Below are 23,840 nucleotides of genomic sequence, written 5' to 3'. Positions count from 1 at the left end.
TAACAGACAAAAGTAGGATAAATTAAACTCAATTGCACAGGCACACAGTGTAGTAGAATGATAACAGACAAAAGTAGGATAAATTAAACTCAATTGCACAGGCACACAGTGTAGTTGAATGATAACAGACAAAAGTAGGATAAATTAAACTCAATTGCGATTGAATAGTTATATATGTTGCTATGTGTTAATTCTTGACTGTGCTATTATGTATCCGTGATGAAAATGCCATCCCTACTATCTTCTTTGCATTGTTTTTGAAGGATTGATATTAACCATCCCTACATTTACTTCCTTTTTTGAAATGTTTTTTTTTTCTTTATTTATTTGCTTGTTGTTGTTTTTAATATATTGTTTCAATAGACCAAGGAAGGTTGTATTTATAACCAAGTTCTAAATGCAATGAGGTTCCAACTGTAATATTTATTGTTTATCTATTATTGGCTAGTAATTCCTGTTTCACCCTGCATTTATGCTTTTTATAGGAACACCAAATTTCTGTAAGAAAGTTAACTTCAATGGGTAATGATAACCTCGTTTACATTAGAATTATGATTTTTTAAATTACTACTAGTTATTACTTATAAAAGCGGATATTCTGTTTGAAGCTAGTCGCCTCAGTGAAACTAGTAAGAAACCATTGGTATGTTTTTGAATTATCATGTAATAAAAAAGAAAAACAAGAAATTCAAACTTTTGTTATGATAGTTATAGACATTCCCAGAACTTGTGACTTAGTCATTACATAGATATTGTTATAAAAAGTAACACTGTATAGTATTGTAAAGTTCAAATGACATATTATGGAGATATTTAAAATATCATTTCGATGAACAATCCGACCCATCCCTACTGTATAGGCAGTACTACCGCCTGCCTGATAAGTCACAAAAAATGTAAACAAAAACACACTCAATATAGCAGTTATTTTCACACACTACTCCTGGGGTCCTTTATATATCTTACATAGAAAATGCATGATTCCACCCAATATTTTTAGTCAGTTCTTTACATTGAGTGTTGTAACAAACAAAAACAAAATATCACTCAATATTAGGCAACATTTGGACTCCACCGATAGTAAAAAAGTATCAAATCAAGTCAGGAATTTGAGGGTTAACATGGAAATTTTGATTGTTCAAATGTAATGTACAGTTCAAAGTTGTTGTGTTTTCTGAAAAATCATTTTTCAATTTTTCCATTTTATTTAGTTATACTGCATTAGTACTTACGTTTCTGTTTATAAACTTACAACTGCTATGAGTCGCCTTACTAATGTTGTTAAATAGTTGTACCATATTTACTGGTGATAAAGGTCACAAATTAAGTTTCTATTTCATATAATAGGTAAAACTAATTGTTGTCTTCAAAACTTCTTCGAACATTATTTAAAATTTATCAATGAATCAACATACAGAGATTTATATTAATGAAAACACCGAGGATCCAAACATCACAAATTGAAGAAACTTGAATGTAAAGTCTGTAAACCTTCCTTTTTCAGGATTGTTTGTTTGTTGCTAAGCGCAAACCTACACAATAATGTGTCTCGGTTATGCCCATCGAAGGTATCGAACCACAATTATTAGCGTTAAAAGCCCTCCAACTTACTGCTAAGCTATCATGGGGCTCTTTTTTTTTGGAAGATGAAGAGTTTACCTTCCGAAGAGTTTTTTTTTTTCGTTTTATTTTTTGCTGTTGTTACCGTCATACGGTTACTTAACGTAACAATGAAAATGTGAATGTAGCTACCGTAAACTAAAATATGTTAAAATGATATATAAATACAAGGTTTCAAGTAAACAATTTTATGCAAGATGGGGTAATAAAACTAGAAACCTTGCGTGTTGACATACATTGTGTAGACGATGTATTACATTATTTTATAAATTATTTTGCAGTATGGGTTTCTGAACATGTGTTATTCATAAATACGCATATTTACTGATTCTCTCTTATAATTTGGTAATAAACAGTCTAGCGATGATATAGTATTTTCCATAGAGCTTAAATAATGCTATCTTGATAGAAAATGTTATGAACTTCTACAAGGAATTTGTTATAACTATATACAAAGTATGATAAAGACGTTAAAATATTTTTGGCTGGGTGTAGTCTTGTGGTTGGAGTGTCAGGTTGTAAATCTTGTGGTTTATGGTTAACGTCCCTTTGCTGTAAAATCATTCTCCGTACTTTGGAGTTGTGGGTGTGTTATAAGAGTGGCAGTCAAATCTACATATTCAGTTCGAATAGCCCAAGAATTGCAGTAAGTGGTGCCAACTAACTGTCTCCCCTCTAGGCTGTCAGTTCAAAATTAAAGACTGTTGGCGCAGATAGTCCTGGCGTAGCTTTGCGCGAATATACAAAATTAACAGATAGCTTGTTTTGTTAGCTCAAATGGAATCTGTTCATACTTATAGTTTGTTACTGTTGCAATTCTCCAGTGCTTTGAGACAAAGTTTAACCTTAACCTTAACAAATATTCAAGTTGTGTCTCAAGAAACCTGTAAATCATGTGTAAATCCAAGAAGAATCCAGTTGACAATTGCGTTAATAATATTAAATATGTATTGCATCTGTAAGTTTAACCCAAGGACTTGTTACATAACAGTAGATTTATCTGTCTATCTGTGTAACTCTAGGTTTTGTTTCATTAACAGTAGATATGTCAAAGATGTATGTTAAACTCGAAGTTTTGTTACAATAACAGTAGATATATATCAAGGAGGTATGTCAAGCTGGAAGTTGTGTTACAATAGCAGTAGATATATATCAAGGAGGTATGTTAAACTCCAAGTTTTGTTACAACAACAGTAGATATATGTCATTAACAGTAGATATATGTCAAAGATGTATGTTAAACTCGAAGTTTTGTTACAATAACAGTAGATATATGTCAAAGATGTACGTCAAACTGGAAGTTTTGTTACAACAACAGTAAATATATGTCAAAGATGTACATCAAACTGGAAGTTTTGTTACAACAACAGTAAATATATGTCAAAGATGTACGTCAAACTGGAAGTTTTGTTACAACAACAGTAGATATATGTCAAAGATGTACGTCAAACTGGAAGTTTTGTTACAACAACAGTAGATATATGTTAAACTGGAAGTTTTGTTACAAAAACAGTAGATATATGTTAAACTGGAAGTTTTGTTACAAAAACAGTAGATATATGTCAAAGATGTATGTCAAACAACAACAGTAGATATATGTCAAAGATGTACGTCAAACTGGAAGTTTTGTTACAACAACAGTAGATATATGTTAAACTGGAAGTTTTGTTACAACAACAGTAGATATATGTTAAACTGGAAGTTTTGTTACAACAACAGTAGATATATGTTAAACTGGAAGTTTTGTTAGAAAAACAGTAGATATATGTTAAACTGGAAGTTTTGTTACAACAACAATAGATATATGTCAAAGATGTATGTCAAACTGGAAGTTTTGTTACAATAACAATAGATATATGTTAAACTGGAAGTTTTGTTACAAAAACAGTAGATATATGTCAAAGATTTATGTCAAACTGGAAGTTTTGTTACAACAACAGTAGATATATATGTCGTGTCTGCAAGTTGAATTCAATATTTTCTTTTCCAACTGTCAGGGTTACTGAGAAAGAAATGCAGGAGTTTTTTGGGATTTTGGTATCCTATCAGATAAAGGTCAAGTTGTACATTAGCTCCCTTAGTCCATTACCTGGGTACGTAGCTGTTTTTATAGAATTTTGTCTCTTTTCCATTTATTTTTATGGTGCCACAAAACCATTTCTGTTCAAATATAGTGAAAAAATAAATGTTTATATTCTGTTCATTTCAAAAAATTGTATAAACTAAAGAGCAAAACAATATTCAGAATAAATAAAGTAAAATAAATCATTATTTTAACACTGACGACAGGGAAAATTCAATTTTTCTTTTTCGCATTTTTTTAAAATCGTAATTAATACAGTAAATTCTTGTTATACATATACCTGTAGTTACTATATATTGTTATTTTGTGTCCGTGTGTAACTAACTACAACAGAAAAAGTACATGAAACACAGTTTTTCATTTTTTCCATCACTGTATTCTTACACTGATATATTCTTTCTTTCTGTCCAATCACTACGCTCCTTCACTGATGTATTACACCATTTTTCTGTCCAATCACTAAGCTCCTTCATTGATACATTACACCTTTTTTCTGTCCAATCACTAAGCTCCTTCACTGATACATTACACCTTTTTTCTGTCCAATCACTACGTTCCTTCACTGATGTATTACACCATTTTTTCTGTCCAATCACTAAGCTCCTTCACTGATACATTACACCTTCTTTTCTGTCCAATCACTAAGCTCCTTCACTGATACATTACACCTTCTTTTCTGTCCAATCACTAAGCTCCTTCACTGATGTATTACACCTTTTTTTCTGTCCAATCACTAAGCTCCTTCACTGATACATTACACCTTTCTTTCTGTCCAATCATTAAGCTCCTTCACTGATACATTACTTCTTTCCTTTTGTCCAGTCACTACGCTCCTTTACTGATATATTACACTTTTCCTACTGATTAATCATTACGTTCCGACACTGATATATTACTCGTTTCCTTCTGATTGATCGTTTTGCTTCTGCATTAGTATATCACTCCTCTCCTTTTGACTCATCGTCACATTTACTCATTCCTCGTCAAACTTCTTCAGTGAGACATATAATATCATGCACCCGTTTTTTTTACTAGTCTTTCATGACACTACTTTTTTAATTCGCTGACATACATTACTTACAAGCTTCTTTATGCTTATTACCCATGTTCCGTCGCTAATATTTTATATTCAAAGAGTATTCATATAATTGTTCACCGCGCTTCTTTGTGGACCAGTTTTTGTAAGCCTGCTCCCACATTTTTCGGTTGATCTTTTATCTCCATCTTTCCTATAAACTAAGCTTGTTCATCACGTTAGTGGGTCGACTCTCTGCACTCTATATCTGCATGTAACAAAATATTTAATGCTTATAATATGATGTGTTGTTTAAAATGTTTGTTTCATTTTTGTTTTTAACAGAAGTGACGTCAGCATTGTCTTGCCCTTTGTATTGATGCAACCTAATCCACTCAGGTCACAAAATAATGACCTTTTGTGCTTAGAGAAAGGGTCAGCCGTTCCCTTGGTCAGCTCCACAAACGACTATAAGAAGACGGACTATGACCCAGTCAACAGTAATTGTTATACCGACGATCTTATCTTTGATGATCTTGCTCAAGTTCGCGTCCGCCGAATTCCCCTCATCACATAATTCCGGCAAGATTATCATACATGGTAATGTGTTAGGTCTTATGCACGTGGCTTTTAATCCCATAAAACAGTTTTAATGTTGTTTTTCCCTGTGTATTATATGTCATAAATTATGGAATACCTTGTAGTGGTAGATTTTATATATATATATGTTGGATTCAGCTTGATGTGGATTATTCAAACTGACTTGTTTGCAATGTATTTAAATGTGTTCGATTTATATAAATATATGATCTTATGTACATTATAAGGTTATTTATGACCTATGTAAATTAGATTGTATTGACTTGGTTTATTTAAAAATATATGGTCGAAGTTTTTAAATTCAAGCAGGTGCATAAACTAGCATTTTTATGATATTATTTAATTATATAACATTACTTTAAAGTTCTTAAATCAGTAAGGTGTGTCTTAATTGTATTATTTTATGTACAGAATATTTTTCGTGATTGGTTTTGAACTTTATCCTTGATGAAATATCTATATTTTCTAGACAGCTGTTAAAGTTTGATCTATAAACAGCTGAGTAGAGATTTACTAACAAAATGTTTCATGTCCTCGTATTTTAAATATGGTAATAATTAAACTTCATTAAAATATCGAGTAATTAAAATTGAAATATTTTATGTCTCTTTTCATTCTCCCATTGAACACGTTTTCTATAGAATGTTTGTTTTAGTCATTAGGCCAAAGGTTCACAAACTTTCTCGGCACAACCCCTCCCCTCTTGAATATTCTGCATCCTGATTGAGGCCCCCACCCAATACAATTTACTAACAATGTTGTGAATGTGTGACCACCTAGGGAACAGGAAATATATAGTTAACTGCAAGGGCGACAAATATATCGAAATTTATAGAATAGGTTGAACAATCGCCAAGTTTTTATATTTTAAGAGAATGACGTTTCGAGCTAGCGCTCTTCGTCAGATCGTACACTTTGGAAACCTCTGCATTGGGCTACCTTTACGAAACTCTAGGAGCGAAGAGACTAAATTAGCCGTTAAACTGCTCGTCTATGCGTTTCTTTTTGTTTGTTTTTTTTGTTGTTGTTGTTGTTGTTTTATGATGATAAAATATAATGAATTTTTGTTCATGGTGCTAGTAAGACGCTTTATTTCATAATGGTCCTATGTACAATATATATATATATATATATATAAATAGCTTACAAACTATTGATTACATTAATTGGCAATTTAATCAGCACTCTTAAACAGTAATGAATTAAATATCGCATTACCGTTATCGGTCCAAGTTGTCAACTTATCGTCATAACGGATAATAGATTGAGAACCTGGATGGATAATGGTAATACGATATATATATATACTGAAATCCGGAGTTCGATTCCCCGCGATTCTCAAACATCCAACCAGGACATAGTTTAACACCATTTACCGGAGCATGACCTCTTACATTAGTATCAGTATAATAAAAACCTTCATTTACAAATGACTTAACGCAGCTCACCAACTGCTAACACAACTATAAGTCATTCATGGCATGTTTAGTCTAGGATTTAACGAACAGCACCCAATCCTTAGCCTTGTTTCGTAACAGATGGATTGACTGAAAAAAAGTCTGTGATATTCCCGCGCTTTTGAGGTAGCATAAAAGATGTCGTAACGTTTTCTCGAACATAAAGCTCAATTAGTAAGATGTCCGTTAAGAAAGCATACATTCCAGATTTGAAAGCTAATTTTGTTTTGATAAGTACGCATTCCTTGAAGCGGTTAAACTTTGATCTTAAATCTGGATATTTTAAAATGTTTGATAAAAATGGATCATATATTTGTAGACAAGAAAATTTGTTGCTGTTGTATAGATTTCTCACTCTTTATTATGCATTTGTTTGAAAATATGATCATTGGTTTGTGTATAATTATTTTATTACATGTAAATTTTGTAGCACTCATTCATTAATATAATTCGATCTCTTATGATAATTAGATTAATCTTTTTTGTGTTTTTTTTCTTTTAGTGTTTGAAGTGGAATGGAAATAAATGTTAAACTAAGATAAAAAAATTAAGTTAATTTTTCATTGTTCTCTTCAATAATAAAAAAGTCGCAGAGCACTGCGTTTTTCTTTTGGCGATATATATAATAAAAATGTCTATTATTTAGAACTAATAGATCCCTAAGCAAATCAACAGTTTGGTTAGACTTTCATTTTATTGTAATGAATTTAGTAGAAACATGACTAACTACTGTAATATGGTGCATCTTAAAATTCATTTTTAACCGTCAACTAGTGACATCTAGTATTATAATATATAACTATTTACAAATTTATTATAGTGTTTTACACTTCAATACAAATACACAAAAGTTAACTAGTAAAAGTACATAAAATGGTTATGTTACACCATAAGTATCCACTATTTTACATAAATATTTGATGTTTCTCTATAAGAGATTGTTATTGATGCATTAAGTTAAAAAATATCCAAAATGACGTCACTTTTCTACTTCAACGGTATTATAAAAATAGTTTGCTATGAAAATTCAAAAGGATAAAGTATATTTTTGTCGCTGGAAAGTAAATTTAACTAAGCAATGTTCGAGGCTTATATTACAATACTTCAGAGATATGTACGTTGAAAATATTGTGGTATTCGTGGATGAAACCGTTTTCACGACAAGCATTAGAGAAACGAATCTGCAATAACAACAGAGTTTGCCTAGGAATTTATGAGGGTTTTCGTTAGAGATATGATTCGACTGAGTTTTCCTTTTAGTATGAAATTAATAAGTTATTTATTGTAAACAAGTGAACAAAATATTTATTTTGAAAATTACAAGAAAACCAGTGCGAACGTTTACTCTGACAAGTAGACAGTCCTTTCCATCTCTAGATATAGTTTATTTCTTTTTCCCTATTTCTCTCAGGATCGATCAAAAAAGGTGGAACATCTCAGTAGGTCGACTAGTGGAAACTGAGCTAAGAAAGCACCCTCGAATATACAATGTAAACTCGCTTTCTTTGTCCAGTGGATGGTGTTACATCATGAACTATGTTCCCTGATAGCATTGGTCGACTGTCACTTTCAGTCAACACCATATTCAACCAGCAAAGGATGGACGCGTTGTATTACCCATAGTTACTAAATTATCAGTGAGCCAGAAGTACATCAATTCAATAAACAATATGGCGACTAGTAAAAATGTTTGTATTGCGGTAACAGTTAAGGCTGTAATAGACTTTATTGTAAGTGTACTTTCATTGATTCATAATGTGACTTACATCTGTAATAGACTTGATTAATAATAACAATGTCAACTACGCATCAACTTAAATTCTATTTGCTAAAATTTATTCTTATAATTTCTCAAATGATTTGCCTCCCCCGAATCTAGTAAATAATTTTTAGTTTAGCCTTTCTACAGTCCACATTAAATAATTCCACTGAGGCGGTCATGTTGTCCTCATGGTTACGTTGAATCTCACCGGAATTTTTTTCTGGATGAGTCCGATGACTCAGCAATAAGTTTAACAACAGTTCGTTGAGCGCCACCTGTTGACTATAACAACAGTTCAATGATCAGAGATGCTCACTGGTGAAGCAACCGGTAAATAAAACAACGTCCCCAATGTTTCAGTTCTAACCCGTTAAACCCGGATGCTTCATAATGGTGAGATATCCTTGTGGGCAGAGAAGATGTCACCTTTTAAATAGAATAAAGAAACAAAGTAACTAGATCAAGGTAACGATAACAACTTTCTGGGCCACATGTTGCCGCGAAGACTGTGCGGAAACTATGTAATAAGAAGTTTTGTAGCACTATAGAAGAAAGAAAACATAATATGCTCGCATATCAAAAAACAATTACCTTAATGTTTCAAAAAGTTGTTTAGTTATACATTTCTTAATTACTGTCGATAGATATACAACACAACTCAGTGTTAAATCAAGAAAAGAAGTCCATACACATTAAAAACTAAAACATATAAGGAAGTTAAAACAACTTGAAGTACGACACAACAATGAAGCACCACCTAACATTGAAGTACGACACAGCTATGAAGCACCACCTAACATTGCTTCTAGACAAGACTACCTCTACGCAAAGAAATATTTTGTATGGTATTGCCAAGTTGGGTTTTTTCTTCAGTAGGTGTAGTTGTGTGTCGTTCAGTGGCCGATCAGATCTGTTAATAAATCTAGCCAGAAGACTAAGTCGTGAACTACTCCATAAAAAAACCCTAACTTAAGCCAGCAGCAGCATGAAGAAATACTATACTTCATCCACTATATTTTAATTACATGTAACTATAGCAAAATGTGGCTTCTTGAAGTATTTTAAGTAATTTAGTTTTTAAATTCTCTAGCAAGACCGTTAATTTAATTAACTAATATTGTAAACTGAAAAATAACCTCACAAGCAACGAGATCAAATTGATCTATAACCTAAAGAAAGACATGAACATTCAAATTTTAAAAGCTGGTAAAAACAAAAACTAGTGTAAGTACCAACAATATGGAATTACATCTACAAAATAAATGACATCTTTTCTGACACAAAAAATTCAATCTTACCCCCCCCCTCCCTAACAAACATACACGAACAACAACTGAACAGAAAGAACTTCGTTACAATGGAAATAGATAACAATTGACGACCTGTATATTTACCAATATAAAACTGACTCGCGTACGCCATAACTGTACTGTGTTCCTAAGCCAGATTGCTCTATATTTACCAATATAAAACTGACTCACGTACACCATAACTGTACTATGTTCCTAAGCCAGACTGCTCTATATTTACCAATATAAAACTGACTCACGTACACCATAACTGTACTGTGTTCCTAAGCCAGACTGCTCTATATTTACCAATATAAAACTGACTCACGTACACCATAACTGTACTGTGTTCCTAAGCCAGACTGCTCTATATTTATCAATATAAAACTGACTCACGTACACCATAACTGTACTGTGTTCCTAAGCCAGACTGCTTTATACGAACTGACACTATGACTTTCTACGGCGTTATTAAAACCACACAAATCATATTGCCTCATACGACCCTTATTATCGACTTAAGACTCTTTCAACTAGAATATTGACAGATATATAGCTTGGGCTTTCACACCATACATAACATCTGCTCTCTCTTTTTTTAAGATGTCTTCAATTTCAGAAACACACTAGACCGACTAAACCTTAAAGGCTATCTTTGATGTCACTTTTCACCGAAACTTGTCATATTTCACTCTACCTCTACATCATTGATCTCAATCCGTTAATGTACAACCCCAGCACACTTTTTATCTCATTCTTAGAACTTACTACAACCAAATCGAACTATAAGTTCAACAATATTTTTTTTTTTGAAGAGATGATTTAACCATGTGCAGTTTTATTTCATCTGCTCTCGCCAACACAGGTCGAAACACAAGTCATAAATTATTATTTTAATCCCCCCCCCCCCATTACTTATGTAGATTTATCAGTGACACTTTTGCTGGTTTCCTTTCCACCGAAAACATACAAAATATATCTGAACAAATAAATTTCATTCACTCCAACATTAAATTCACTATCGAACGCGAAAACAACGAGCAGTTCTCTTTTCTTAACCTCGACATTACTATATTTTACAAATAGTTCAAAACCAAATTTCACTGTAAGAACACTCACACTGGATTATTGATCCGTTCAAGAAACCAAATGAAAAATCAATACACTAAAAAGAAACATAAACACAGCTCAACGGTATTGGTGAAGAAATCAACCTTTTAAAACATTCCTTTATATATTTACCAATACATTTCCACAAGTTATGATTGATAAATCTCACACAACCGTCACAATAAAAACCTCAAGCACAACTCACGAGCCCCCCTCCCTCCCCCAAATGGTTCATCGGTAAGACTGCGTGCTTATAGCGCTAAAAATCATGTTTCGATACACTTGGTGGGCAGAACACAAATAGCACATTGTGTAACTTTGTGCTTGTCAGTACAACAACATCAACTCACATCCAAATTGATACTAATGGACCAATCAACAACACAACAATTTATCCCTGAAATCAGTCCAAAAATAATTCACTCCTGAACAAAACTTGCTATTAAGCATAAAATTCCTACCGACTTCATTTTAACTCAAAAAACAGCTATAAACTAAAATCTTTACTAAATAAAAATTACGGAGAATCACACAATAAAAATGACATTTATATGATAACGTGTAATATCTGCCCAGAATTCTACTTCGGAGAAACCGGTAGGAAGTTGGAAACTAGTTTTACCAAACATAATAAAAAACTTTCCATGTTTACTACCATTACAGCTCAAAAAACTATAGTATATCTATTGAAACCATTGTATTTTAAACAAAGAACCAAACATCAACAAACGCAAAATCAAAGAAGCAATCTTAAATGAGCATCATACTTTAAACCAGCACCCTGGGGCGCCAAGATACCTTTACTAACCCGTTAAGTACTCTCCGGTCATGTGACTTTTTTGTTTCGTACTGCATACCACTGGTTGAGTGTGGTCCAAGGACTAATGTTTTGAGGCTGGTCCAAAATGCAAGTCACTGACGCGCATCACCACTGCCGAGAAAAAACGAGAAAACAGAACAAGTGGGTTAGAATCGGTTGGAGGTCCATAGGTCTTTACCCCACCGAAATGGTTCGCATATGGAAAAGTTTGAGAACCACTGCACGTTCATGTATCTATTTAAGCTTAAATTACTTGAACCTGATGATTACAAAACATTGTAGAAACGCTGTACATTTGTTATTATGCTAAACCTGTAATAGAGTGTATTTCGTTATCCATTCAAGCCCATTCTAAACTTTATTTTGTCTCTGGTTTCTTGATACTATAGATGGCTGTAAAAAGATTTGTCAAGGGTTGTTTACCGAAACCTCTACTTTCGTGTAAACTCTTTGTTAATTAAGCAACACCACGTTTATTTAAACAATTAAAAAAAATAAGTCACACAATTAGCAAATCGTTCAAGAAGGAAAAACGAAAACGCTAGTAAACAAACAATTAAACGAAACCACAAAACAAAGTATCGTATTTGGGATAACTGCTTTAACGATTTCAATTATCTGTGACAATTATAAAGGGAAATAGTGTTTTATCTACAAAATAAGTATTGGTTAGGATCTATGATCATATGTTTGTGTATAATTCTGTACTGTGTTACATGAAACAAATTTTAACACCCGTACTCATGAACATAATTGGATTCATGATAATTATTATATATTTAATAGAAAGAGTTACATTAACAAGAGATTGACACTTTGACAAAAAATATCAGAACAGAAATGCGCGTCAATGTTGCCTGTTTTAACGAACATAGCACTTTTAATATGTCTTCCTACATTTATAATTTAGACCTTCAGCATCTGGTGATTAACAAGAAAGTGCAATTTCATATGTTTAGTTGCTTGTGAAGTACAGAGCCCTTACAACATACGAATGTGGTTGTATTTATAACCTTGACATAGGCTTACGGCTACAGTATAATTACACTAAACACAAATCACTTCTGATATAACCAGCAAGTTTAAATTATTCTGTAGTCAATGGCAACGTCTTCATAATTATTCAAGTGGCGAACAGGTCAGATAATTGATTGCATAGCTATGGTTTGTTTTGTTTTGAATTTCGCGCAAAGCTACATGAGGGCTATCTGCGCTAGCCGTCCCTAATTTAGTAGTGTAAGACTAGAGGGAAGGCAGCTAGTCATCAACACCCACCGCCAACTCTTGGGCTACTCGTTTTACCAACGAATAGTGGGATTGACCGTCACATTATAACGCCCCCACGGCTGAAAGGGCGAGCATGTTTGGTGTGACGGGGATTCGAACCCACGACCCTCAGATTGCGAGTCAAGCGCCCTAACCACCTGGGCATGTACATAGCTATGTAACAAAGAACATGCACGTATATGTATATAAGTATGTATAATTCTATTCCACGATCACTAGCACAATGTAGACCTACTGGGTGTTATAATATACGTAAGATTACTTACAAAATCATTACAACAGAAGACATTAAAGTAGCACTGAGCTTCAATAAATAGCGGTTTAACTTTTATCAACTGAACTTAACAACACAGAAAGAAACAAAATGTTTACTTTTATGTTACTCCTCGCTCCATTACACTTTAACGTCTTGGATTATTTCTATCCTATTATTAATTTTTTTATTTTCAACACGAACGGCATTCTATTTGCACATTGGCTAAACGGTTACGTCACTGACACCTTGAGTTCAGGTATAGCCGTTGTTTATTGTCAGTTATTAACCACAAGAGTTCCTGGAAATAAATAGTTGTTTTTGACAGTTACTTTTGTAATGCGCCTAGCTGAAAATACGGACCCCATTCGGCGACATCGCACCTCAAACTTTCCAATAAACAGCTCATCACTAGGCTACACCAGGCCTCTTATAATCATAAAATATTTCGACTAGTTATCATAAAATATTATATTCCTGACATTTAAACACGTGCTACAGAATAACAATTATAGATTTAATATTGTAAAATTTTGTTTCAAAGAAGAACGATGAAATTTGACAAATGTGATAACCCAACACTAATAGCCACCCTCTAAGCCTGCATTCGATCCTGATGTGATGAACTGATATCCACCCTCTAAGCCTGCATTCGATCCTGATGTGATGAACTGATATCCACCCTCTAAGCTTGGATTCGATCCTGATGTAGTGAACTGATATCCACCCTCTAAGCCTGGATTCGATCCTGATTTAGGGAACTGATATCCACCCTCGAAGCCTGGATTCGATCCTGAGTTAGTGAACTGATATCCACTCTCTAAGCCTGGATTCGATCCTGATTTAGTGAACTGATATCCACTCTCTAAGCCTGGATTCGATCCTGATGTAGTGAACTGATAGCCACTCTCCAGATAATGCTGATAACACACTTTCTTTAGTTACCCTGTTCCCTGGCTATGACACATCTCCCTTACAAAGTAAAATAAAACATTCTCAGAAGTTTTTAAGCCATTTCTATAATTTTTTTGTAAACTGTGATGTAACCGCCGATCAACAAGGAGATTTCAGCCGGGCCGAAAATAGGTTTTTTTTTAAAAAAAAAAGGTATTTTAAAATATAGTTACTGAAGTATATTGTTGTACAACGTTATATAAGAGTACTTTTAATAAGTTAATATTGTACGAAGCTGTCCGTGAAATATTTGGACTAGCACTAGCTGGTCCTCGGTTGATAACGGCGGTTCGTCAAATCTTGGGACCAGAACTTGGTGGTCCTTAGTTGAGAACCACAGTATTAGAGAACATTTGTCTTTGTGTCAAACCAATTAGAACGGAACTGGAATTTTTCAACCTGAACGACACCCATGGCCGTGTGTCCTCTAGGATTCAGGTATATTTTGAAGTACTGTCCAGAAGGAAGGCAGTTAGACAGGGTTTTGTCCGGCTCTTTGGACCCAATAACAGGGTGTCGAAAGTGTAGAGCTAATTCACCAGAAACACGTCTTGATCCTTAGGCCCGACAACTATAACCACCTGGCCAACAAAAAGATCAATTGGAGTTGACCATACGGGTTTTGAGGACAGTTTCCATTGTTGTTGTTTAAGTAGTATGATTTTGTTACATTTTTGTTGTTTGGCTGTGTGGTAGTAATTGCCTGACTTTTTATATACTGTGAAAGTAATAACATACTTTTTTTCTATTTATAGTTATTATCTATGATATTATTGGTTAAATTATTTAGGACACCTTTGTAGATTTTTTTAGTTTTACGGGAATATTTTTCTTGGTTAGTTACGTTAATACTGCTGGTTATAATGTTTATAATAATATTTAACATTTTAAAATTTTACATTTATGAAGACCCTTTTATGTTCTTCACTTAGAATATGAACTTAGGACTAACTTAACCTGCTGCAGTGGCCAAACCTCGTGGGATGTTATTGGAATTACGGACTAAAATATCATTAAACCTTTCTCAACCAGGAATTTTGGATTCCCAGGAACGAAGTAAAATTTTATGAAATATCAAAATTTTTATAATCGATTTATCTTTTTTATTTAAGGAAGACCTTAAAAACCATATATCATTAGTATAAAAAACTTACTACAGTATGTTTATATGGGCTTTGAGAATATAAATAACGAGGTACTTAGTACAAGCCGACGTGCAAAAATGTTCATAATAAAAGGGTCCAACTGATAGCTTAACATACTTTAAAATCCGGGGTTTTAAGTTTTCTTGTGAATTGATTTCTGATGTTAAGCAGCTATAGTTAATTGATTACATTAGATTGATTTCATTAACGCGTTATAAAGCTACTTTTACGTGCTGTTATGTTTATCTTATTGTTGATAATATACCAGCATATTTTGTTTTAAAGAGAAACCCACTTAATTATCGTATGTACACAAATTTTGTGAAACTGCTTCTGGTGGTAAGAAAACAGATGCACTTATGGATCAATACTATTTATGGAATATTAATTAGTTTATGGTACGAATTAAGTAAAAAAAAAATTAAACGTAAATACTAAAATCATAACTATACCAAAAACGAGTATTAGAAGCATCGGCCGAAGTTATATTCTGATTAAAAATATGGTAAAGGCACACCATGTATAATGTTTAGTGTGTGAAAGTTTATATATAGGAAAAACAGTTGACTAGATGATCTCGAAAAACAAAAAGAGTCTAACGTAAATGAATGTATGATTGAAAAACAACAAATAATAAATATAACGAAAACCCAAACACGAGAAAATTTTAGAAGCATCAAGAAAAGGAGAATTAAAACCTAACAAATAAAACATCAGGAGTACCGTTATATTTGTATTGTTATTTAAATTTAAAAAAAAACACAGATAAGGCTACTATCATCCTAAACAAAATTTTCTTTTTCAGAGCAAAGCCACATTGGGCTATCTACTGTGTCCATCGCGGGGAACAGAGCCACAGATTTTATCGCTGTTAGTCCGTAGATTTACCGTTGTCCACTGAGGGAAACACGATTATTTGATTAATTCACTTATACTTTGAGATTCGTCTCACTGTTATAAAAGAAACGTTGTACTCAAATAAATCTGTTCTTTTCACCGGTAACTCTTTCAAACCTTGAGGTTTAACATAAAAATTCGCATTATTTATATAGAGTCATAGAAGGAATGGATTTCTCCAAATCTGTGATTCAGGGTTTTGTTGCTTTCAATAAAGTCTAAAACGACACATAAAATTATATATATGATGTCCATTAAAAGATCACTCTCCCCAAGCAAACATGTTACTTAGCATGACGTTTCCGTGCTGTCGGAACGACTAAATTACCGTTGGATTGAAAGTCTTCTAGGATATCAACAAAGTTGTCATAGCAACACATATAGTACTTAACTGACGTGACTTAAAAGTATATACATTATGATAACTGATCGAAACTCTACAAGTAGTGCATAAAGAAAGACTATCATCGAGGTTCCCATGGCGACAAAATATCTACAACAAAAATCAGCACACTAAGATCTGTTTTTGAAAGGATCTATGATAAAAAAAAATAATAATGAACTTTATCGAATAATTACTGGTAAACAGCGGCAATTTCAAACCCCAGATGTTCTATTTAATTATTACAGATTCTAAGAAATTATTAGTGAAAGTAAAGTGTTATAATATGTGCCGACGAAGCTTTTCGCTTAAAGCCAGGGGTCATCAAACCAGCTGGAGTACGACTGAGATGGTGGTGGTCTAGGTGCTATTATATCATTTTTCACGAACTAGATTAAATAAGTGAATTGTAATTATTATCAATTGTATATACTTATAAATAATATTTTTTGGGTTAGGATCAATAATATATCAATTACTTATTTTTACTATGTTTTGATAGTAATTATTGCTTTATTATTATTATTATCTTCTTTGAATTAACTTTATTGTCATTCAGAAGAACCAGCAAGCTAGTTCTAGTTCCCGAAGCATGTCGAGCAACTACAACGTCAACTGGTAAAAACTACATTTGTAATTCTATGAACTTATGTGCTTGTATTTTCAACTATCCTCTTCATTTTTATATACGAGATGTTTAGTTAACAAAATATCTCCCTTTATCGATTTAATTTAAAGTTTAAATAGCCGTCTTCAATAACAAACAGTTTAATAACTATAACAAAATATACATTTTGACAATTACATAACTTGTTTCATTGGATAACTTCATTTTTATATTCACAGAAGTCTCCCAGTAGCACAGCGGTATAAAATCTACGAACTTACAACGCTAAGATCCGGGGTTCGATTTCCCGCGATGGAGACAGCAGTTAACACAATGGGACTTTGATCTAAAACAAACGTTAAAATAATCCAACTGACTACGTGCGTACCGCATATTGCCCATATATATACCTTATTAATTACGCGGTATGTTTGGGGACTTACAACGCTAGAAACCGGATAGCCCATTGTGAAGCTTTGTGATTAACTACAAACAAAATAATCACAGAAATTACTGATAATATCACAGTTTATTTTTGACATTACAAGAAACTAAAATTTAAAAAAAATCGTTCATGAAATGTCTAGCTACCCTGTAACACAATTGGTTACTACTAGTAAAAATGTATTCTTAAAATGTATACAAATATATGTAGACTTGTAATTTTGGTATTTTTGGTCAGTATTTTCATCTGACAGACAAGTTCCCTTCCAGCCAGCAGAAGTCGTACGTTCACTGCTTCTCGATCTTTCCACCGTTAGCTTGCCAGTCTTGAAAACTACCTTTATACACACGGGCACTGTAAGTAAAAAATAAAAACACAGTCTTGATAAAGAAGTACATAAACGAATATTGTAGGAGTATTATAAAGTTATACAACTGTTGTTGCCTGTCTTCATTGAAACGAACGTACAGACATGCAAACCTCCTTCAATTTTTTTTTTTTTAATGAACCATCTGTTCAACTTCTTGTGCAGAGCCGCGAGTTTTGTTTTGTTTTTAAATATATGAAGGGCATATACAATTATTCTATTGTAAAATTACTCTGGCATTGGATAAACAAATTTAATACATTTACATTGCAAGGTAGTTCCTATTTATAACCGTTGTAACTTTTTATCTGTCATATCTCTTACCATTGAGGTTATTTGCATTAGTCTTCCCTAAGTTTAAAGTAATATGCTAAGGGGTGGGTTAGTTAGTCAACACTACCACTGTTAACTCTTGAGTTACTTTTCTTAGGCCGAATAGTGGGGTTCAATCGTCACTTTTATACTTCATCCACGGCCCCAAAGTGTGAAGCGCCATTATTTAATGGTTTTTTTTTTTGGCGGCAACGGGACAAGAACCACAAAACCTCAGCTCCACAGTCCGGCACGCTAATCATTATAGTTGATAATAAGGAACGCAAAATGTTTGTATAAACATCTTCTCTTTGTGTATAATCGCAATCTTTGACTAAAAACTCTTAATAAAGCGACGTTTTAAAATAGTGGATTTTTAAAATTATGATATCAAGAAATGTAAAAAATCAAATGTCGTCATGCTTGTTTTGTGTTTGTAAATTTCTTGTCTGTATAAGAGTCTAAATCACATTTGTATGTCATCTGAAGCCTGTAATTATTTTCTTTCGCACAACGTTGTAGCAGTGACTATTATGGCTAATTGCTTGTTTGTTTGTTTTTAATTTTGCACAAAGCTACACAAGGGCTATCTGTGCTCTGCCCACCACGGGTATCGAAACCCGGTTTCTAGCGTTGTAAGTCCGCAGACATACCGCTGTGCCACTGGGGGGGGGCTGGCTAATTGCCGTAAATTATATATATAGTGGGTAAACTCGTTCGCTCCTCTCTCCTAATAGGAATTTAGGTCTTTGTGACCTGGGAGGGTCAGGTACTCTGAGACTCGTGATTTGCATACGGAAGTGTATTTAAACTTGCCGCCTAATTGTTGATTTTTTAGGCGCTTGTTGTAATTTTAGTGAGATGTAATGGTATTGTGCTATTCATAAACCACAGAAAGGTAAATAATTAACTTAATGTGTTTCTTTACGCGTTTGTTTATATTACTTTCCTTAAAGCTAATGTTATAAATGTCGTAGTTTTGCATTTGTATAAACGTAAAAGTACCACTCTACAACTAGCCAATAGGAATATTGGGTTTCCATGTGAGCTTACGTGCATAAGCACACGAACTAACTGACATATATATTGTTCTTTATTTAGTCAGATTACATATATATATTTTATTTTCAACAAAGATAAAATTGAAAATAGAATCTGTGACACAGAGGCCTAATGCATTCTTTAATTTGCCGTGGTGAATCAAAAATGCATTAAGCCTCCACGTCACAGATTTTGGTAATCAACAGACTAAAATTCAATAGGTAAATTAAAGTATGAATATATCACTATGATACCTTGTAAAACCCAGTTTTCTGGCAACCTCTGTGGCTTGGCATGCTCTCATTCCAGCACGGCAATGAAATACGATTTTGTCATCGGTTTTGTCCGGTAGGGAGCGATCATAGTTGGCTTTAAATGCGGCAGGAGGAAGCTGAAGTGCCTTCTCTACCTGAGAAACTAGGAGAAAGACGTGATATACAGTTACTATTTCTTTCTTTTGTTCTCTACTTTTTGGTACATCGCTTATAAATGTTCTGTCGTTCACGCATTGTTAATTAACATATTATCAACGATATGCTATTCACAAACATATGCAATACTTCTATACTTTTCCCATTAAAAGTTCATATTATAGTTAACTAGCAGATTCCCATTGAAACAATTCATCAGTAAATTTCCTAAAAAATAGTGATGAATAAATAAAATATGTGCAGTCAATCCAATGCCTTCGATCATGGCATATATACAATATTATTATCTAGTGGGCCATTTACAACAGTATTTTGTCATTCCATGCGTTATTTCAACAAGGAAAATTGCATTGCGTTTGTTTTTAAGCAAAGGAGACTAACTGAAATGCATTATTGGTAAAAATGTTTGGATGAGAATTTTCTCTGCTCGATGCCACCGTTCCTTGTCATTTTACTAGGTGCAAGAAAAGACTGCTACCGAAGTGAGCGCTTTTTGATAGTTGTCGTTTCTATAAGAAGTGTCAAACGGGAGATATGCAATCCAATTAAAATCAATTTATTCAACATGGTGCAATAAAATCATGCATGTATATAATACCAACATCAAATATATATATAAAGTTCCTCTCTTTATGCGTTTTTTTCTATCATACTCTTTTCTCTGAATTATTTCTTTCAATCAATCGACGGAAGAAGTCCCGTTTTTTATTTCGTGAAATTCCCTCAAAGAAAGAAATATTTTTGTTCATAATAAGTTTTTTTCTCACAGATTGACCGTCCGCACATACGAAGACTAACGTATCAATGTTGATATCGATATAAAAGTTTAGGAACTGCAAAACAAATGAATAATTTTCCTGTAATGCATCCTTGAAAAGAAGCATTTTAATACATTTTTTTTCCTACGATTAACCGTTCAGGAGATATAGAGCATGTCAGAGAAACAGACATTTGGTTATTATATATACAGACAGATAGATATATACAGATATACTTTGTTAACCAAATTAGACATCCTGATTAATTCTCATTAACCTATTGTTACGACAATTGATATACCGGTATCAGACAGTCAAAGCCATATTTCGATGAGTGATGTATCACAAAAAAGACGAAAATTATAGCATTTGTAGTTTTAAATACCCACTTAATAGTTCTCCAAACATCAAAGGGATTTGCTTGTTACCCCAAAATTGTTAGAATTATTTTACATTTGTTGTGGTTGTTGTTGTTTTATAGAGGCAATTATTCGCATGTAACTATTATTGCGTACAGAGCTTCAAACTGGACGGTTTTATGTTTAGCGAGGGGTAGATGGCACACGTTTATCTGAGAATAAAGCTTAATAATTTATAACAAATGGATAAATCAAGTAAAGTGTATCAAACACACTAGCACAAGCTCCATACTCTAATGGAACCTTCTTAAGTTCCATTTATTTCAAAATTATATGACACATAGTCAAATTTATTTCCAAACTCATTCGGTGTATTTCAACCTAAGCAGCTTCTTAAGACACGCGTAGGCGGTACGGTCAGGTCAGAGACCCCAAGCTTCAGGCAAGAAATGCTAACCACAACGAGGCAATCGGTAAGCTGCACACTTCGTCTAAACGACTAATTATGATTGAACAAGGGGATTGACTGTTACGGTTATAACCACATATACACAGCTTAAATAACTTTCTAGAGTCGTTCTTTGTTATTAAGCACAAAGCTAAACCAAGGGCTATCTGTGCAGTGCCCACTACATTTTACTTTACCTTCCGGAGATTGTTTTTAATTTAGAATTTTCATTTTATTTTAGTTTGTGAGGGGACTCGTACTGCACTGAAAATAAATAATTATATTGCAGGTTTAGTTTCTTGTTCTAGTTCAACAGACCCATAACAAAAACTTGCCCTTGTTCATGCGCATATCGCAGTTCGAGCCTTAAACTCTCTAATCCGTAAACCGGTACGTTAACAATTAGGCCAAACTCGGTCCACTATCCTTAGTTATGTCTTATACAAGATACATACAACGAATTACTTAACAGTAATAACAAAGCACTTACAAGTTCCCCACACATTTGCTCTAACCACTACCGTGATTCTCTTCAAAGTTTACTCCTGAAGCGCCTATACTCTTTCTTGAAGTTTCTCTAGCATTAATATATAAAAAAAAAAACTCAAGAAATGACTAGCTATAGTTGAGAAACACCACTAGTGAGTGATACATTAAAACAAAGCTTGTCAAAAAAAGGAACTTACCTGGAACATTAATTGATCCTGGAATTTTTCCATCAGTCTGCAGTTCACTTGGCTCTCTGACGTCAACCAATGTCACTTGACCACTTTTCATCAAGTTGGAGAGCTCATCATACTTAATTTCTGGAAAATAGATTTTTGTTGTTTTCTGTTTAGCTAAAATCGCGACTATGAGCAATGTCGTACCCTATCGTGAAAGCCTTACAGTCCTTCGAAAAACGTTTAACCTTTACAAGAATTTAATTACTTTATTGGTAACCTTTACAAGAATTTAATTACTTTATTGGTAACCTTTACAAGAATTTAATTACTTTATTAGTAACCTTTACCGCAAACACTAAAATATACTAAATTATAAATCTTAAGTTTCGAAGTGTTTAAATATAATTTACTGTATTTTACATACAAACAAGTACAAACATTTTCTGCTGTTTATGAATCAAACTCCTTTCGGTTATATAGATATTCATTTATTGTCTCACTACCTTTTTAAATATGTCTTAAGTAAATGTCTATCTGCCTTTCTTGTGATAATCACTTACTCTTATCACTCATTCATTATCTTAACTTTTCTTCCCCCTATTTAGAGTATCTAGTTTGGTTTTTCTTTGTACTTGCTTTTCACTCGTATATTGTTGGTTGGTTTCCGTCTTTCTCTCAAATGTTTTCATATAATGAAAGCTGTGATAAGTCACGCACTATACTTCATTTTTTAATTACAAGGACATATAAGCGTTTAAGTTAAGCGGCTTATCACTTTCAGAAAATATTAAAGTTTATTGCCTCTATACTTGGGATTTATAATAAAACTATATTTAGGCTTAGTACTCCAATATGAAATTTTTGCTAAAATTTTCAAAGGAAGGTTCTCTACTAAGTATTATCACCCTAAAAGTTATTGTGGTAAAAAAAAAAAACAGTAAGCACTTTCAAGTGAAACAACAGTACTGTATGTATCATATGTATAAGTACGGCAAATGACTGTACTTGATTTAAAAAAAAATCACAACTACTTGTTCAGGCAGTTAACAATACGGGCACAATTCCTTCGGTTGATAACGATACAACGTTATCTCCACTCTTGTATTTACAACAGGCGTCGAAGGCAGAAAATGTTTTTCTAACTGCAATCTATCATTTTTCTAAACCCTGAAAGTGTGTAATCTTATCTGGAAACAAAGAAACACCGATCTGATTGATCGAGAGATAGATAAATAAATCACGCTTCGTATTTTTACTGTTTATACATTAAAAGGGTTAGAATGTGAACACTGGTGAATGTAGTTAAAACTATGCCAGTAAAAGTAGATGATCAAAATATATCAGGCTGTGAAGTGTCTTTTGGAATAGCATCCATATATATGAAATGCAAGTTAAAGTATAACAAATTTATAGAAATTTGACACCAAAAACTAAGAAAACATGCGAAAAGCGTTAAAACAAAATGTGGAAGTTACGAGTATTCCATTTCATGTATGTAACAATCAAATTACCGCTTGTCCATGACATATGTTGTCGTTCGTTATCATGTTTGCTCTACGACGCAGAAGACAACAAAAATCAATATATAACTATACTATACAGAAATAGGCAAATATAGCACGATTCAATAAATATTGGAAATGTAAGAAGCCTTAAAAAATAACTGGAAAACGCAGACCTGGTTGGTATATCCACAGATGATTTTATATTGTTACGTCTCCGTTTGTTAATTG

The 23,840-nt window shown here is 33.2% G+C and overlaps 1 protein-coding gene across 1 annotated transcript in view; it reads right to left on the bottom strand.

Annotated features, from left to right (window-relative positions):
- Nucleotides 1-17,791: 17,791 nt before the first annotated feature.
- Nucleotides 17,792-23,840, bottom strand: part of LOC106472554 — a 43,864-nt gene continuing 37,815 nt past the window's right edge. Inside the window, exons 10-12 of the mRNA XM_013933205.2 lie at nucleotides 22,129-22,248; nucleotides 19,701-19,863; nucleotides 17,792-18,080 (exon numbers count right to left, since the gene is read on the bottom strand). Of these exons, the coding sequence (XP_013788659.1) occupies nucleotides 18,014-18,080; nucleotides 19,701-19,863; nucleotides 22,129-22,248 (350 nt within the window). The 3' untranslated portion in view covers nucleotides 17,792-18,013. The remainder of the gene's footprint in view (nucleotides 18,081-19,700; nucleotides 19,864-22,128; nucleotides 22,249-23,840) is intronic.

Source organism: Limulus polyphemus, unplaced genomic scaffold (genome assembly GCF_000517525.1).
Source record: "Limulus polyphemus unplaced genomic scaffold, Limulus_polyphemus-2.1.2 Scaffold5418, whole genome shotgun sequence".
Classification (NCBI taxonomy): Eukaryota; Metazoa; Arthropoda; class Merostomata; order Xiphosura; family Limulidae; genus Limulus; species Limulus polyphemus.
This window is presented reverse-complemented; position numbering and strand designations above follow the sequence as displayed.